Genomic DNA, 19,363 nt, shown 5'->3' with positions numbered 1-19,363 from the left:
CGTCTGTTGGTGTGGGCATGGCTGTAACCAGGGTTTGAAAATTAGTGAGGTTAAGGGTGGGGTTTTAAGAATTGTGCTATAACAAACACACTAATGTATTTCGTCAGAGCCTTTTTGCCATTCTACACATTCTACACTCTCTCTGTTCTGTCTGTGTTGGGGGATGGACATTGTTAAATTACACCTAGTTCATTGCTTCACAATTTGTTAATACTTTACTATAGGCTAGGTAATTGTATTATTTGTTTATTATTCATGCAACAATACTTATTACTGTAATAGTTTTCATTAATAAGCAGCATTGCTGTATGAATAAGTAATAAGAACTTTATGTGCTCTTACAGTATGAATGGTTTTAGTATGACTTTGTGAAAGTTTAAATAGCATATTGTAAAATAGCATATAGCATTCTTCATGGCCAGTGTTTGCATATTTGGCATATTTCATTCTTTAACCTTCTTGTTCTACAGTTCTGTTTATTAGTGTTATGACGCTACTGTTTTTGATAGCGTTGATACCGTTTATTACAGATAATATCATGATGATCATTGCATTTGTCTTACCGGATGTGGTATCCTGTCACCAATATCCTGCCCACACCGATGTTTGGAATTCAGTGGCCTCACAGCTGGCTATGGCCAAGGGTGTGGACACTAATATAGTTATCATTGTAGTTATCGTTATAATATTTGTTCGTGGGCCTTCATTTCACAAATTATTTTAGACATGTCTTTATGTTGGACATATAGTTTACATCACCTTTGACGCTATTATCCAATTTTTTTTTTTTTCCATAGTGCACCTTAAGATAGTAAAAAATGTAATACTTCCTTTTTTAGCCCCCTTTTGCCCCTTATGTAAGTGCTTTACTCAAGCAGATTTCATTGCCTGGTCACCTCTGTTTAGGATCAAACTTTTGACCTTTTGTATTAAAATCTTTAAGCATTCATCTCCCAACCACCCCCTAACCTCAGTCACGTTGTGTTGCGATCTGATATCTCATCCCTTCTCCTAATCTCCTGAACGGAACAGTAGGTTAAGGGGTCAAGGCTAAAGGTCACTGTCTGTAGAGCTATCGTTGGCATTTCCGTCTGCCTCCTTCTGATTGAGCTATGTACTAAGACGAGTCCTCTCAATTGTGATCGTTTGATGTTCCCTGTCTCTGGCTCTTTCTTTGAGCGCCTCGTCAGGTCTGGTTACTTTAGAAGCGGATGTCTCTGTTGGGTATCCTAATCCTTGTGTGCATGTTTGTGTAGTTGTTGCAGTTTAGAGGTTTTCTAAAGGAAATGAGGGAACATGTTTCAGGACAGAGAACACGTAGAAGCCTGCATCCTACCAAATTACTACTCCATTATCATCATTAGTGATTAGTGTCTGAGACACTGTCTAGCCAACCAGACACTCTTAACAGTGTCGCTTGTGTAGTGGTCCAATAGAAGATGCCCATTATAACAGTAGAAAAGACTTAAGTGAATGTATTTCCCGGCTCATTGGCTTAATTTCAAGCAATGATTGCCTGTCCAGGACTACCTGTGCTGTGAAAGTATTGTTTTTGGAGATACATTCTACAATCACTGCAAGAATGACTTTAAATGAGCAATAATACCCTTTTCCTGTCTGATGGAGTCTGTGCATGCTAAATTCTTCTAGACTGTCCAGATCCTGTAGAGAATGTAGCTGCTCTGGACATTGAGGGTAACTGCTTGGTTTATGTCAGAGGTGTCAAAGTATTTGGCCTAGTCCATTCCTGCCTGCAGGATGATTTAAGAGAAAAAATATGCTAAAAACATTTGCCTCTATTAATTATATGAGTATTATTCTCATATATTATTATTATTATTCTATTTTAGGGTGTTTTCAGACCTGTAGATTGTTTGCTTAGTTACGAAACAGGGACTTAATTTGTTACAATGTTGCATTTTCTTCTTCTTCTTCAATGTCGCTTTCATAAAGAAACATTTCAAAGCCTACCAAATGTGTTTATGCAAGTCACATACGAGTAAAACTGTCCTCTTATTGAGTTAACCTGTTTTTGTTCCTCTGCGTCAAGATGGATTGACAAGTTTGCTCTGCGGTTTTAATGCGACTTTTATCTGTATCTGTTGAGAGCCAAAGCGTTTTGATCGCCCCCAAGTGACTGGATGCAGTATAGGTCATAAACGCCGTCCTCTCCATGAAATGTTATAGGACAATGACAAACTAAACAATCAAATTACACTTCAAATAAATTTTTTCCAACGATGCTTTGTCATTTTAGGCTGTTTTTATTACGCTGATGTTAGATCAAGTGTTAGTTCTTTAAATAAGTTTGGTTTTAGTTAGTTATTTGATGCTATATATATATATATATATATATATATATATATATACAGTGGGGAGAACAAGTATTTGATACACTGCCGATTTTGCCGGTTTTCCTATTTACAAAGCATGTAGAGGTCTGTCATTTTTATCATAGGTACACTTCAACTGTGAGAGACGGAATCTAAAAAATCCAGAAAATCACATTGTATGATTTTTAAATAATTAATTTGCATTTTATTGCATGACATAAGTATTTGATCACCTACCAACCAGGAATTCTGCTCTCACAGACCTGTTAGTTTTTCTTTAAGAAGCCCTCCTGTTCTCCACTCATTACCTGTATTAACTGCACCTGTTTGAACACTCGTCCACTCGTTACCTGTATAAAAGACACCTGTCCACACACTCAATCAAACAGACTCCAACCTCTCCACAATGGCCAAGACCAGAGAGCTGTGTAAGGACATCAGGGATAAAATTGTAGACCTGCACAAGGCTGGGATGGGCTACAGGACAATAGGCAAGCAGCTTGGTGAGAAGGCAACAACTTTTGGCGCAATTATTAGAAAATGGAAGAAGTTCAAGATGATGGTCAATCCTCCTCGGTCTGGGGCACCATGCAAGATCTCACCTCGTGGGGCATCAATGATCATGAGGAAGGTGAGGGATCAGCCCAGAACTACACGGCAGGACCTGGTCAATGACCTGAAGAGAGCTGGGACCACAGTCTCAAAGAAAACTATTAGTATCACACTACGCCGTCATGGATTAAAATCCTGCAGCGCACGCAAGGTCCCCTGCTAAAGCCAGTGCATGTCCAGGCCCGTCTGAAGTTTGCCAATGACCATCTGGATGATCCAGAGGAGTCATGGGAGAAAGTCATGTGGTCAGATGAGACCAAAATAGAACTTTTTGGTCATAATTCCACTAAACGTGTTTGGAGGAAGAAGAATGATGAGTACCATCCCAAGAACACCATCCCTACTGTGAAGCATGGAGGTGGTAGCATCATGCTTTGGGGGTGGTTTTCTGCACATCACATGGGACAGGGCGACTGCACTGTATTAAGGAGAGGATGACCGGGGCCATGTATTGCGAGATTTTGGGGAACAACCTCCTTCCCTCAGTGGCAGGCCAGAAACCTGACTGATCTGGAGAAGGTCTGTATGCAGGAGTGGGCCAAAATCCCTCCTGCAGTGTGTGCAAACCTGGTGAAAAACTACAGGAAACGTTTGACCTCTGTAATTGCAAACAAAGGCGACTGTACCAAATATTAGATTTTCTCAGGTGTTCAAATACTTATTTGCAGCTGTATCATACAAATAAATAGTTAAAAAATCATGCATTGTGATTTCTGGATTCTTTTTTTTTAGATTATTTCTCTCACAGTGGACATGCACCTACGATGACAATTTCAGACCCCTCCATGATTCCTAAGTGGGAGAACTTGCAAAATAGCAGGGTGTTCAAATACTTATTTTCCTCACTGTATATATATATATATTAGATTGGAGCTTTAACTTTAAAATCTACACATTTCCATAACTGTTTATTTCACAAAAAGTTATTGATTAGGCAGGAGTGTGGGCGGGACCTTTTTATCGCGGCTCAACTTCGCGCTCACTACTGCAGACTCAGGCTCAAAGTTGCTACTGTGCAGACTCAAGACCCAAGATGTCAGCGCCATATTTAAACACTGGCGGCTTCACTTAGGTCAATGGAAGAGCGTGAATGGCGCGTCGTCCATCTTTTTTTTTTACAGTCTATGGTTGACACACGTACAAACACTTATATGAATGTCGCCTTGATTCCCGCTCTGAATGATAAATTATATATGTTTAATTATATTTATATACTGTATTTGTATTTCCAGTTATAAATTATGAAATTATGAAACATACCGCTTGGTTCGTTGGTCTGTTGGGTCGGATTGCTTTCTCACCTCAACCAAATCACTGCAGAGTTTGTTTTCAATCGGGCCGAGACCACGATTGAGTGATTGTTTTGGTGCGGATCCAAGCGTGATTGCCGTGTTCATATATGCCTTAACGAATCGAACTAAGGGAGAAAACGTGCCAGGTTCCAAAACAAACGCTCCAAACGAGCCCTTAGTGTTATTCTATGTTTAGTGGTATTATTCTATTTTTAGTACAGCAGAGCAGATTAACTTTATTTGTTGTGTTGCATGTTAAAACTTGCATCGGAAAGTGGTAGAACCTTTCTTTTAATTATGTACAGCATTGGCACAATGTTTGAATGTAATCTAAATGTAAGTTTATGATTATAGGCATGTACAAGTAAAAATATTAGAAGTAATTAGGAGTTATGTTCAATTTTTGTTAATAATCAGAAATAGGTTATTAAGTATAGCGTTATTCAGCCAAGAGCAGTGGTATTCTCTTTTTCTTGTCAATATTAATTGTTTGGTTAAATCTCCTAATTACTAATTTCATGTAATTAGTTAATCTACAGTTATTCACACTGGTAAGTGAAATTAGTAAATCACTAAGTTCCGTAAGCTTGCCTGCACACAGTAAGGCATAATTTTGTCCAATCTGGTCCTCGGTTATAAATGATACACCCTTGAATTAGATGGAAAAATATACAGAACATAATCAAGAATAATTTATTACACGGTTCTCTAGAATGTCTGATCAGTTTTGGCATTCTCCAGTCAAATATTTTTGTATAATGATCCCTTACTTAGTGGTAAAATCCAAACATTGGCTTTTAAACACTGTGGGAATAGTACTCAAAAAGGAGCATTTTTGGATTTAGCATTTGTATTGTGTTTTAAAGGTGTCTGTGTCACATATAATACTGTATGTATGTTCCTTGGCAGAGAAAGCTGTCTCACTTTTATTGGGACCCCTGTCAAGACTTTGGCTACTCACTGCCTCCTCACATCCACCAGTCATGTCCTATGTGGTTTTAAGAACGTGGCCGGTCCCCACGCTCAAATGTCAGTTAAAATTCAACAATAAACATTTGACCTCTTTTGGCTGCGCTCGCAGGAGTCCGTGCCTCGGCGTGTGGGGTCCAAGGGCTCCAGATCAAGCCAAAATCCCCCATACACACAGCTAATTTTCGAATACTGTCAAATAATGGCTCGACTCGCTGGATCTTTTCGTATTTGACACATTTATATAAATGGATCCCTATTAGCACAAGTGCGATTGAGTAAGAGGGCAAGAGGCGGCCAGATGGCGTTCAACCAGAGGTCTTAGATGGCGGGGTCAGGATGCTGGGTATGTGTGTAGTGTATGTATTTATGGTAGGGTGTAGAGAAAAAAAAGCCTGTTGCTATTGGTAACGAAAACCTTTGATTGGCACACCAAAGGAGCAAAGGAACAACTCTGCATATTACCCAGACTAGTCCACCGGAGGCAATTAGTCCTTGTGGTCTCCCTCCACTAATATTGAGATGAGATGTGGTCAGAGGGGGAGGTAAGGGGCTCAAGTCCATGTGCAGGTGCCTGGAGACCAGACGTCAGGAATGCATGTGACTCCCCCAATGCATGTCCGGCAAACAAAAAAAGACCTCCCTCTTGAGAGCCGCTTTACAAATGCGCATTTACCTTATTAACCTGAAGTTACCCTTGAGTTAAACCTAGCCGTAACGTTACTCTTTGTGATGGTTGAATAGCTAATAAACATACGTTCTGTGCTAACCGATGGGAGCCGTATCTGTCTTGCGTTCTTCTTCTGTTTAGTTTCTCTTTTTCCAATGAAGTTAATTGGACATTTTCAGTCTCCGTTGGTTCCCTTCTCATCTGTTTCTCTCAGATCATTGTTTATCAGACCAAACCCCCACCCTAATTTTCACTGAATAAGTGAGAGAGTTGAATGGATGAATAAATCAAACGTAAATGCCAGTAAAACGTCTGTGTTTAATCAGACTACAATTTCTCTTTCTGTATTGCAGCCCCCTCCCTCTTAAAATGAGGAATAGCCAGAGGCCTTTGGATTCATCCAGACACTGTCAGTTTCCAGATCGTCACAAAAGACCAATGCCTTGCTTTCAGTCCTCAATTTTAAGCCAGACCTTTCTCTAGTTGAGGTTCAACACTATATTAGGAACCTTTCCATATTGTAATGTTCTGGATCAGAGCTGTTTTATGCTATTCAACATCCGTAAACTGATGAATGTAACCTAACTTGCCTTTTGCTGAAATGTGAAAATAATTCAAACAGAACCAACACTAAAAATATCCATGCTTTTGCAGCTACACAATCTGATGCTAATATTATAATCTGTATGTTGGTCTGTAAGCAACTTCTTATCATCTTGTGGTTGAATAGCACCTCCTTTTCTCCCTTTTTTTTTTGTCCTCCATCGCTCTGCTCCGTTCAGCTCTCCTGTTTGCCAAGTCAGCGGAGAGAGCTCAGAGTTTTTTCCCCCGCTGAGAAGACGAACGTTTTTCAAATTCCTCCTCTGCTTTTCTCAGCACAATGAGAGACGATTTAGTAATTTGCAGGAATGCGTTTGTTGCCCAGATCGGGGGGGAAAACTATTGCACCCTGGGCCTCGGCTTATATTGATGGACACGTTTGAGACGCATTGTCCCTTTCTTTTTACTCTCTTTTTAATTATTTGCGAACCAGTCTGTGGGGGAAGTGGAGGTAGATGCAGCTGCAGCCGTACTAACGAGCACAGGGCCACTGGCTGACAAAATTAGCCCCTTTACTCCTCCCCACCCCCATCGTTGAAAAGAAGAATAAAGAAAAGTGATATCCCCCTTTTTCCCTCATGTTGATTTAAACCGTAATATCTCTGTGTGGTTGTTCTCTGGTTTTTGGAACATGCGTTACTGAAACCCAGAGGGTGTTATTGGGCCCTGATGAGTGGTTTTAAATCCCGCCCATGTCTGTGAGTGTTCATGTGTGTCTTGCATCTATTTGGTTCCATATTGTGCCTTTTCTCTCTCAGAGGAGGTGGAGTGGAGCACAAGGCTGAGATTAGAGCACATAGGACACTCACAAACATCTTGCTTGTGATTTTGCGCTCCTTATGTTGGGTAAGAAAGAAAATCGTTCACACTGCTACACAAGAGTTCAATAGCCGCGTTTCCACTGTCGGGCCAAAAGCAGATGTGCTGCGTTTTCACTGTCACTTCCGGTGAAAGAGGTCTCTTATGCTCACCAAGGCTACATTCATTTGATAAAAATACAGGAAAAAATTATATTATTACAAATTTAAAATGCCTATTTTCTATTTTAATGTACTGTTAAGTGTAATTTTCTGATTTCAAAGCCGAATTTTCACCAGCCATTACATGGTCCTTTAGAAGTCATTTTAATATGCTTATTTTGTTAATTTCCTATCGTTTTGTGGGAAAAGTGAGACATTTTTTTGGGATTGTTTTATAATTACAAATTTCTAAAGAACAGCGTTTATTTGAAATGGGAAAACTTCTGTAACAGTAAAACAATGTCTTTACTTAGTTTCCTGATCAATTTGCATTCTTGCTGATTAAAAAAATCCCTACTGACCCCAAACTTTTGAACAGTAGTGTATGTAATTTAAGTTCCATATGCACTTTAGACATGTTTCAGGTACTTAAGAAAAAAAGTAAGATATTGTGTATCATATATATAAAAAAAAAAGGATATAAGGTATGGTGTTGGTGGGGCAAGACACAACCCCATAATGTTACACTTGGTACACACTGGTCCACTTTGTCTACATTGTCCCTCCAATCCTGAAAATGTGATAATGGATTTGCATTATAGACATAAATATGCACTTATAATTGTATTCCTAATTAGATGAATTTTCATGTTCAGCTCCACAGAAATTGATGATATGATCCGTAAATCTACAAATCTCTTGCTCACACGAACCCTTAGCCACTGTCTACAGTATGCCATCAAGAAGAAAAACGTAGGACTGGCAGAGGTGAGCTTCTTTAATTTTTCTTCCATTTGTGTCTGTGTTTATTTGCACACATCCATGTTGTTCTTCATTGATGTCCTTTGCTGTCTCTGTATCAATCGAACCTCAACAGAGAGTCTCTGTCTGAACTCTTTGTTTTCAAGATGCTAGACCGTACTGGAAATCTATTCTTGAATGATAAGATTATATCACTCTCCACGTCTTGTAAATAGACCCCTTTAGTACCATTCCTCTCTCACTCAGGATGGGAAACAACTGTAAAGTTTTGGTGCATACCATATATATATATATATATATATATATATATATATATATATATATATATATATATATATATATATATATATATATATATATATATATATATATATATATATATATAATAAAAAATAATATAAAATAAAAATAATAATAATATAATATAAATAATAATATAAATAATAATAATATAAAATCCGAAGGACAAGCGTGTGAACAGGCTTAATGTCGAGTCCTGAGATAGATATATATATATATTTCATGTTTATGGAAATTAAATCAGTGTCATTTTCAGTCGTGATGGTATTCAGGAAAACAACACTCTTGTTAGTGTAATGTTGCTTAACTGTATCATATGTTATAAATATAAAAACTACACAATTTTAACCGTGTATGTTAACGGAGTTTCTTTGTATGAGTGGTGCTCATTTGTTTTCGATTTTCTCCTCGAGAGGCTGCGCGAGCCTCAACAGCCCAACCTTGTCAGTTCGTTTTATATTATTATCCACTATCGATCTCCACTTACACTAACTGAATGCAGAATCATTATTGCACTTTGGTGATTCCCTAGTTATTTTTTGTTTTGACGTTTTAACCAGGACACTTGTCCGTCGGGCAAGTAAAATTATTTTTCACTTGCCCCTTCAAAAAATCCACTTGTTAATGTCGAGCCCTGGATATATATATATAAAATCTCTTTAATTTCCCAACTGGGATCAATAAAGTAGTAGTACTACTACTACTACGACGACTACTACTACTACTAAATAGAAGCATTACATTTTACTCTTTGCAAGCTATAGCATGTTATTCTCTTATCCAGACTATTGACTGCCTGAAAAGAAACGCTCACAAATAAGACCAACTACAATGACGATCCGAATCAGCAGCTTTTCATTATTAGCATTATTTCTTTGTTATATCTAAGCACCATTTCATGTCAAAGCCCAATCTGAGATGGATTGTTCGCTACAGGGACAGGCAGATAAAATTACCTGCCACTGGCTGGTAGCATGTCATTTTTTTCCCCCCACTTTGCTCTCACTCCATCCCTGCTTTACTCTCCAAGTATTTGTCACTCAAATGTGGTTAGTTTCTCTGATCTGCTGATTCTGCTTGCAGTCAGGTCTGTGTATAACACCTCAAATCCAGATGTGTTCTGTTCAGATCAGTGCCACTGATGAGAAAATGATGAAAGAATAGCAGAGTAAGAAAGAAAGACATTCAGTGTTGTATTTTGAAAAAGCAAAGGCTTTATTATTGGTTTCAGGTAGTCAAAGTCTAGTCTTACTATTACCAATTACGTACGTACATCACACACACACACACACACACACACACACACACACACACACACACACACACACACACACACACACACACACACACACACACACACGATCAGATATCAAGCTCCTTCCTCCCCCTCTCCTACCCCGGATCTGGTGGAGGTGCGGAAGTGTGACCGGGGCTCTGCATCAGGCTTCCCTCCCTGCGCGGTGCACCATGACTGGAGAGAGGGAGGGAAGAGAGGGTCCAAGCTAAAGGTCTGGGCTCAATTAGCACCAATGTGCATCAGCGCCTTGCTGCTGACAGCCCTGCCCTGCCTGTGGACCTCGAACTCTGCACCACAGACCAGCTAACTGAACGTAGAGCAGCTCCAGGTCTGCTTCCCACAGACAAACCCTCTCTGTCCCTTTAACCATACCCTTGGCTTCCTCTTTGTACCCTTTCCCCTTTAGAATTACTCCCACTTGGTGTTTTTGCTAGTTATTACTTATACCTCTATAATCTTTTCCCCAAACACTGCTTTTCTTTTTGATGACTATATGCGATTTTACAAAGTTCAGATGAAAAAGTTGCATTATTACTAAAAGAAAAAAGCTCTTTGATGTAAAAATTTTAATATATCAATGTAACTGTTTAAATTGTTTACAAAGTGATACCACTCAAAAGTTTGGACGTTTTTGAAAGGAGTCTCTTAAGCTCACCAACGCTGCATTTATTTTAACAAAAAAATACAGTAAAAACAGTAATATCTTGAAAACTTTTTAATATATATTAATATAATTAATTTGTCATTTATAATACAAGTAATTTATTGCTGTAATGGCAAAGCTGAATTTTCAGCAGCCATTACTCAAATCAAGTCGTGTTACATGATCCTTGATTAGAATAATCTTCAAATTTCATTTGTCACTAATGATACATTTAATGCATCTTTGCTGAAATTTTTTTTCAATTTCCTTCCCCAAAAAAAGGTACTTACCTAAACTTTTAAAACGGTAATGTACACTGTACAATGTTTTTTTTTGGAGGATGTAAATGGAGGGTATGCACATGATGTCACTGCGGTTACACCTACTGAGTGGCAGCATTGCTGTTCAACTTGAGTTTTGTATTTCATTTAATTAATTTTTTTAGAGCTTCTCAGTACACTTTGTTTCCAAGCACCTTTACAGAAAGTCATAATGTTATGTCTATAATGCCATACTCCAGGTTTACACATACTCCTTTTGCAGTGCGTATGCAGTGCATATTTTTTTCCGAGCCCTTGTTAACAGGTTAGAGCGCTCACACTGCATATGGATGCTGTCAGGCAATGCATTCCAGGAGCGACTGCTGCGCTGCACGCGCTGAATTAAAGTGACATTTTTCACATAAAAATAAACATGGATTGACACAAACATTTAGCAATTTTACCATAAATGAGTAAATGAGTGAGTGAATGAATGAATGTGTTTATTATAAATGCATATAATTAAACTCTACTGTGATTCACAGTAAACATATGGATTTTTGCAAATGGAAAAGCAAACAAACTGCAACACGTTCTGCATACACACTGCAAATGGAGTATGTGTGAACCTGGCGTTAATGCTTTAACAAGTTTTAGGGCTGAGTGAAATGACCATATATAACAATGATATAAGTGGTCATCTGGATTTAGATGCACCTATTTTGTATTTATAGTGTTGTCTAGCAGATACAGCGTTCACAGGCTTTGCTTTATGTATTTCCCCGGCATTGAAATCAGGAACATAAAAATGTTAGGAAACCTGATTCCTGGCCACATGTCAATGTCCACGGGCCACTGGTTCTTTGTTGAGTAGTAAAGATCACTGTTGAGTCCAACTGCCTTTTATTTAAGCAGATAATAATTTGTTTAACTCCTGTTTTCGTAATTTCCCCTGCTAAAGCCTGTCATGTTGCAGGATGTTTTGCCACTCCGGCTGAGGGGGCATGTCCCGGCGGGAAAATGACATCAATGCATACCCTCTATAAAACAAAGATTATTGGAATAGGTTTCACAAGAAAATTCTATTTCAGTCTTTCTACTTCAAAATTTCACATCGAGTTACTTGCCATTTCTTTGTAATTTCTTTGTGAAATTTACTAGCAATTTCTGAGTGAAATTCTTTCCAAGTAAATCATTCACCTTTTTTCAGCGTAGTTCTCAGTCTGGTAGTTATAAAACAAACATTTTTACGCAAGTAACTAATTGCGCTGTATCAGTCAAACATGGATTAGTCTTAATTTGAATCACATTTGATTCCCAAAGTTGGTTCAGATCATCATCAACACCACTCATCTGGAGCAGTCCTGTCACTACCTAGAAGAGTTCATCTCCAACATAACCAAAGTGCCTCCTGACACCATTAATGCCACCAAACTCTATGGAACCTCAACCTTCAAGGTAGGAATCTGTAGCTTGTGGTGTCATTCCCTTCGTCCAATGGATTGTATGAATCATCTAGCATTTTTAACTTGCATGTTGTTCCTGGTTAGGATTCTCTAACCATTCTCTGCCATTATTTGCGTTTCTTTCTATAGGATGCAAGGCATGCTGCTGAAGAAGAGATCTACACTAACCTGAATCAAAAGATTGACCAGTTTCTGCAGCTGGCTGATTATGATTGGACGGCAGCACAAGGAGGCGGACAGGCCAGTGACTACCTGAGTGACCTCATTGCTTTCCTCTGTAGCACCTTTGCAGTGTTCACTCACCTGCCTGTGAGTATTTCGTCCACATTTTTTATTCTTAAGATAATTGCATATTATTTGTACCTAGCCAAGGAGAGTTTATGGTTCTGTGAGGATCCTGGGCACCATCTTAAACTCAACTTGGAAACTTGGAAAGGATGGGCGTAAAGCAGCTTGTTTTAGAGAGTGTGCAATACAAGAACTTAAAGAAGTTTTCAGGGGGTTAAGATGTTATTCAATCTTATAATAGTGGCTTTAAATTCTGCAATTTCAACATGGAATTTCACTTATCGCAGTGACGGCAAGGCAGTTTCTTTTTTTGCAAGCAGCTCTCAGACACGCACTGCGATTCTCTGTTGCTTATTTGCATCAGCTTTAAATACATCAATAAATTAATAATAATTTAAGGCCCTATTGGGCTGGGACATAATCCATCCTTGTACCTAGCATGCTCTGACTGAGCTTGCAGTGATCTACCCTATTTTACTCAATCACTTTAAAGAAGATTGTACTCGCAGTACACTTGAACTTTAACAGAAAGCTAAGTAGGGTCGCAGCAAGTAAGAGGATTGGAGTGTTCTGGGCTGTGTGGCTCAGCTGACATGGAGTTAAAGAGATTGTGTGGCGTGACCTTAGGTCTCAGCTTTAGTGAAGGAAGTCTAGCACTGGCACAGCCCGGCCCTGACCCCTGTCATGAGGGATTTCTGACAATCAAAGAATTTAAGAGCTTTCCCTCCTACGGGCCTCAACCAAACACCTTTCCGTGTCGGCATGACTGGCTGGGATTGTCTCTGATCCAGGGCTGGTGGCAGTAATGCTGCTTCCTGCGCTCCTGTAATCTCTTAAATTCCTGACTGCCCTTTTTCTAAGCTTTCAGTAACAGAGAAGTACGACCCTTTCAGCCCACTGCAAAACAGCCCTCACATTGTTGGCTGAATTTCACCAACAGGGGGCAATGTTTGTACGACCCCAGGTCGGGTTACGGTCAGGCTGAATGTCTCACTTTCTCCAGCTACACATAGCGAACCACAGATGTACAGTCAAACGATCCTGTTCTCTTGCAGATATGTTGCTTATATTATTGTGTTTGCACATTCCAGCTCTGCATGTGAACATAGTGCATCCTGATTCACTCAGCCCCATCTGTGCAACCTCACCATGTCCCTGCTTCACACTCCTGATGGTTTTCAGGAAAGGTCAAGAACTGACCGTTTGTGTGTGTGGAAGCGACCCTGCCATCAACTTCATAGCCAAAAACTCTGATAATGACTCCAAAGCCACAGTCCCATCAGTCACACTCGCTTGCTCTGCCTCTCTCACCCGACCACAAACCATCTTTGACACTCAGAGGGACTTTCAGTGTCGATCGTAAACCATTCGGCCAAGTTGATACGGGAGAGTGCGGTTGACCGACTTCACATTTGAACCCAGGGGGAGTCATAAACTCAACCTTTGACCTAAATTTTGTCTTTATCTATCTTCTGTAGGGCAATTCTATAGAGCACGCCACGCTACCGGTGAGTATGTTTGCAGTGTGGTCTAACTTCAGCCATAACCTTGGCCATTTCTCGTCACAGTACTTCCGCATGCTGCCTTGGTGTTCATCTGACCCACTCATATATGTTTGGATGCATTTTTTATGCTTGTTATGGAACAAAAAATGAGGCGTCTGAAACTGTGACAGTAGTGTTTTTTTGTCCCTTGTATTTGTTTGTAGACTTTTACCATACCCTGCACCGATAATGTTAACTTGCGTAGATTTATATGCAAAGTAAACAAGTCTCTTAAAGTGCGACAGTAGATGTTTGTATAAAACTGTGTACTGACAACTTAAAGCATCATGTGATGGCGATTTACTGTGGCAAGTATGTTAAGGCCTGTATTAAACACACAAGGCCCACTCGTATATGCTTAAGAACAGAGAGAACGACAGGTACCAGTCAGGATCCTGTCAGAGTCCCTGGAAAGAGATCTTGGCTTAACATTGTGGTTTTACAAAAGGGTTGAGCCAAAAACGCACACTTTTGTAATATCATGATGTCAACTCTTTCCTGAAGTTGGTGGTTTTCGGTGGTTTTCTTGATGGAACTGAATGATTGGCAGGGCACTTTTGGATTGTGGAGCCTTTTTTGTGCCATAACATTCTGTTTCTACATGGTGGTCTGTTCGCAGACTGACATCCTTCGGCAGACATTTTGAGTGTTTTTGCTGTCTGATCCATAAAACTTTTGTGTGCAAGCTTAATGTTCAATGTGTCTCTGCTGCATTAACTTGTCATTATTGAGCTCATGCTGGCAAAATGCTCTGAAAATGTGGCCGCTCATATGAGGAGCTTTATCTTGTAGTGTCTGATGCAGCCACAACATAGACGTCCTCCCTATCTGCTAGTACTGTTGGGGTTTATTTAATTTGGAAGTGGTTTTGTTTCAAAGTCTTGAATGTTGCAGATTGAAAGTATGATGCTCTCCCATTTGTAGTCGCTGTTGAGCTTCATTGCATCATCAATTGTTGCCATTGCTCGTGTTGCCTTACATCACCAACATTGAATATCAGCGACTTGCGCTACCGTTCAAAAGTTTGGAATCAGTAAGTTTTTTTTTTGAAGAAGAAGAAGAAGAAGAAATTAATACTTTTATTGTGCAAGGACACATTAAATTGATCAAAAGTGACACTAAAGACTTTTATAATGCAACCAAAGATTTTTATTTCAAATAAATGCTGTTCTTTGCAGCATTCTATTCATTAAAGAATCCTGAAAAAATGTATCACGGTTTCCACACAATATTAGGCAGCACAACTGTTATCAATATCATCATTGATAATAATAATAATAATAAATATTTCTTGAGCACCAAATCAGACTATTAGAATGATTTCTGAAAGATCATGTGACACTGAAGAGTGGATTAATGGCTGCTGAAAATTCAGCTTTGCCATAACAGGATTAAATTAAAATGTTAAATATATTAAAATAGAAAAGTTATTTTAAATTGTAACAATATTTAATAATATGACTGTTTATAAATGAGCATAGAAAACTTCTCTTAAAAATAATTTTTTTTTTAAATCTTACCACAAACTTTTGAACATTAGTGTATGATTTCTTTGTTGCTGCAAATCACTATCATTTTGTGTTTTTCCATCTAAGTTTCATTCTGAATTTAATTTGATTTAAATTATACATTTTCATTTTAAAAATCGCAAAAACTTTTTGTATAAAGCATTCTTTCCATCTCATCTTTCAGGTAAACAAAATCTAATTTCTTCATACAGAATAAACCATTTATCCACCTCAGATTTTTTTTTTTAATGCAAATTTTGGAAATGTAATTATCATTTAGTGTGTCGATCCAGCATTTTTAATGCTGTATTCCAACATTTGCATTTACAAATAATTGTGTAAATGAGGGGATTTAATCAAGCTGGTAATCTTTGAAAAGCCTTCCAAAAAGTGGGAGCCACAACTGCTGTTAAAATTTTGATCGCACACAGTATCGTCCATTTTTGTGAACATTTTACCTGGCTTTGATTAAAACCTTTACAACAGCTCTTTTATTCATTTCCAAAGCAAGGTGTTAAAATATTTGTTGGATTTCTGATTTGCTTCCTGGCCCTCTGTACTGTAGCTGTGGATACCCTGAGGTAACAGAAAGGCCTTCCATATCAATATCATCAAGCACCTTGTAAGGGGAACACTATTTGTCATTATTTACTTAACCTGCTTTGAGCTCCAAACTCATTGGCTGCTGTCTTTGTTTTCCCTTTGTGTTTGTGAAATGCTGGAACAGTGCAGCATGGTGTCGGGAAGTTCGACACATATTATCACCCTTCCTCCGAACATAGCGTAATCAGCACAGACAGGCATCGTTTTTCCTCAAACAATAGTCTCTGCTTCTCGTTAGGATGTCGCGAGTGTACATTCGTTGTTTTTACAAACAGGGATCGGTGTGTGTTGCATAAATAAGCGGACACGTTTGAAATATGAGCGCATTGAGAGAGCCTACACACTCCATGCTGAGTTTTCTCAGGGGTCCTCCGCATGTGGTGCGTGTTGGGGTTGTTTGTAGAAGTGTTGTGACGTTTCAAACATACTATTATTATTATGAAATCTATCCTTGGCCTAGTGTCCAGAACCCCTTGTTCTTGTATTCCTCCTCCTCTTTATCTCTCTTTCTTGCTTTATTATTTTTTCTCTTTCTGTCTCACTGTACCGTGTGTTCTGTTTATTTTGACAGCCAATTGCTGTTGAGTAGCTTTTAATGAGGGCTTTGATGAGCCTTTGTTTAATTAACTGGAGACTGGAGAGGAGGAGTGCAAGCGGCGTCTAACCGTTCACTCATTTCAGCCTTTTCTACTTTCTTCCCTTTTTTGATTTTCGAGCCCCTGAGCTAATTGTTAACATCCCACTGCCCTGAACTTTAAAACAAATGTGCTACTGTGAGAGGGGTGTGCCATATGAAGCAGAACTGTTTAAATCAGACCTTAAACATGCATATCTTTGAACGAAAGCTACAGCGTTTAAGTGTTGAAAGTAGCTAATCTGTTCAGATTGATACATGTATGGTTGAAGCCTGGATTCAACCATACAACTATTGATTTTGTTTTAGTGAAAATGGCCGAATGGAAGGAGCTGTCCTCTGCAACCAAGGAGGAAATTGTTAAAATGGTTAAATATGGTCAATAGTTTTTGGATGTTGCTCGTGCTGGTTGTGAATGGTCACAATGTCTACAGGATTATTTCAAAGCAAGTAAGACCACTACCATGCAGAATATAAAGTGCTGTGTGAAGGATGAAAATCACCTAAATGTAGGACCACCTCAAAACAGCTTCTAAAGACGTGCAATTGTGAGGAACCTCCGAATTTCATCTTAAACTTTAAGTCAACAGCTACAAGAGGCTGGATTGAGAGGTTGTGTAACAGTAAATAAAACATTTATTAGTTTTATCAATTGAAAAAAAACACCTTATATTTGACAAATTGGAGCCGTGTTCTGCAGTCCGACAAGTCAAAATGTAACATCCTAGCATTGTATGGTGTCAGGTATTGTCGTAGGAGACTACTAGAGTGTTTTAATACCAAATGCATGCATGGCGCACGGCAGGGGAAACATAATGCTATTGGGATCATGTCTGCAGCAGGTGTTGGAAGAATATACAAAGTTGCTGGGACTTGCTGGGAAAATTGGAACACTACTTGGGAATCCTGCTGAACACAATGTAGCCAAGTATGGAAGATCTGTTTGGAGACCAAATATGTATTTTCTAACATGATAATGATCCCAAACACACCACGAATGAGAATAAGGGCTTTATGCTGGTTAATACGTTTTCTTGCTCCGCATTCTGAAGTCTTCAAGTGGCCTTGGTTTTCTGAAAACTTTGCAAAAATTATAAACCTGAATTGTGATGAGTCATGCAGGTCTTCCAATGAAGCTCAACATTGAGAAGAATTTAAGGAGGATTGGAAAGAACTTAAGCACAACATGCGCAGAGTTTAGTGAGTAAATACCCAGGAGAATAGCTGCTGTAAAATATGAATAACTGATTACATTCAATGTATGCTATATTTTCTGTTGTCCTTTTTCCCCCTATGTATTAATACTGTAAAACCCATATTCCACGAGATGCTGGAGATTGTCTTTCTTGCTAAATAATTTTATCATTTTAATACCTTAACCAAGTTAAGTCTATTTTTCTTCCCAATATATCATACTTCTCATTTTGTGATTGGTTAATTAAAACTGAAGAGTCATTAAAAGCAAATATTGTATAAACATTTAAACATTAAAAACAAGAGACCAAACCTGTCAGTGAGTGTTTCCACTCTTCTTTAGAGATCTCAGTTGAAATTTGGTATGGTAGCACTACTTGTTTTCTTGTATTATTATTGTAAAATGTAGTGCTATGAGTTCCTTTGGTTAAAAACTAAATGATCAATATCATTTTTATGCTTCTTCAATTGAACAGCAGAAATATGAATGCACGTATAAATTAATACAGATATATCAATATAAAGAAATAGAGAATCTATTCACCCCTGCCCAGATTGCAATCCTTGCTTATGAAAAAAATTTCACCACATTTATAAACGCCTCACTCCAATCAGAACAAATGACTTGTGAGTGATTAGAATGTCCCCAGTAGGAGACAGGTACCCGTACCGCGTCTTCATTCCACCAAGAGGAACAGAAACAGCCCTTACTACTTTGGCCTCTGTGATTTATTATGGCTATTAAACATACAGAGACAGGAGTCCGGAAAACAAGTGTGTTTATTTTTTAATCACTGCAGTGCAGTGCATGCACTCTAATCATCTATAATCACCTAGTTAGTGCTTCAGCCTGATTAGTGGCGGACTGAATATGACTGCAATGTGTGTGCATATGTATAGTTGTGCTACGTTATTTAAGAGTCACATTGAACGCTCAAAACAGTTTTCTACTCATTATATCTATGTCAACTGTAGATTAACACATACGACCATAGGTATTTCGGAAGCTGGTGGAGATGGATTATAGCAATTTCACATGGGGCCTGACCCCACACAGAACACAATCACACTCCTCCATCCTCTTTTTTGGAGTGAGAGAGGAGGGGAAAGCTTTTCCTGTTGACCCCACCTGACCTGAATCATTCAGGGCTTTGTCGGTCAGGTGTTTGTGTGTACTTTATACTTAATATGACTGTGTACAAAGAAGCTTTTGGCTATGTGAAGGTCACAGCCATATGGCCAACTGATGTTATGGTGACGCCAACCCTCCCCAGTCCTTGCCCTCTGATTCTGTAAGAACAACCTTATGTCGAACAACCTGTGTTTCTGCAAGTTAGCTCTTGTGCTCACAACGTACAGTGACCCTGAAAGGTATTTAAAACTTATTAAAACTCTAGAAGTAATTGCATTAGATATCTTAATATATAGC

General features: G+C 38.7%; 1 protein-coding gene across 9 annotated transcripts in view; it reads left to right on the top strand.

Annotated features, from left to right (window-relative positions):
* The window catches only part of exoc6b (exocyst complex component 6B), a 107,715-nt gene that overhangs the window by 58,302 nt on the left and 30,050 nt on the right, over positions 1-19,363 (top strand). For 7 of the 9 annotated variants that reach the window (XM_079810764.1, XM_079810771.1, XM_079810772.1 and 4 more), the window contains 4 exons: positions 8,092-8,203; positions 12,021-12,155; positions 12,293-12,472; positions 13,930-13,959. In XM_079810764.1, coding sequence (XP_079666890.1) covers positions 8,092-8,203; positions 12,021-12,155; positions 12,293-12,472; positions 13,930-13,959 — 457 coding nt within the window. The remainder of the gene's footprint in view (positions 1-8,091; positions 8,204-12,020; positions 12,156-12,292; positions 12,473-13,929; positions 13,960-19,363) is intronic. The other 2 variants (XM_079810769.1, XM_079810765.1) reach the window with 1 other exon arrangement.

This window comes from Gobio gobio, assembly GCF_949357685.1.
Source record: "Gobio gobio genome assembly, chromosome: 2".
NCBI classification, from domain to species: Eukaryota; Metazoa; Chordata; class Actinopteri; order Cypriniformes; family Gobionidae; genus Gobio; species Gobio gobio.
This window is presented reverse-complemented; position numbering and strand designations above follow the sequence as displayed.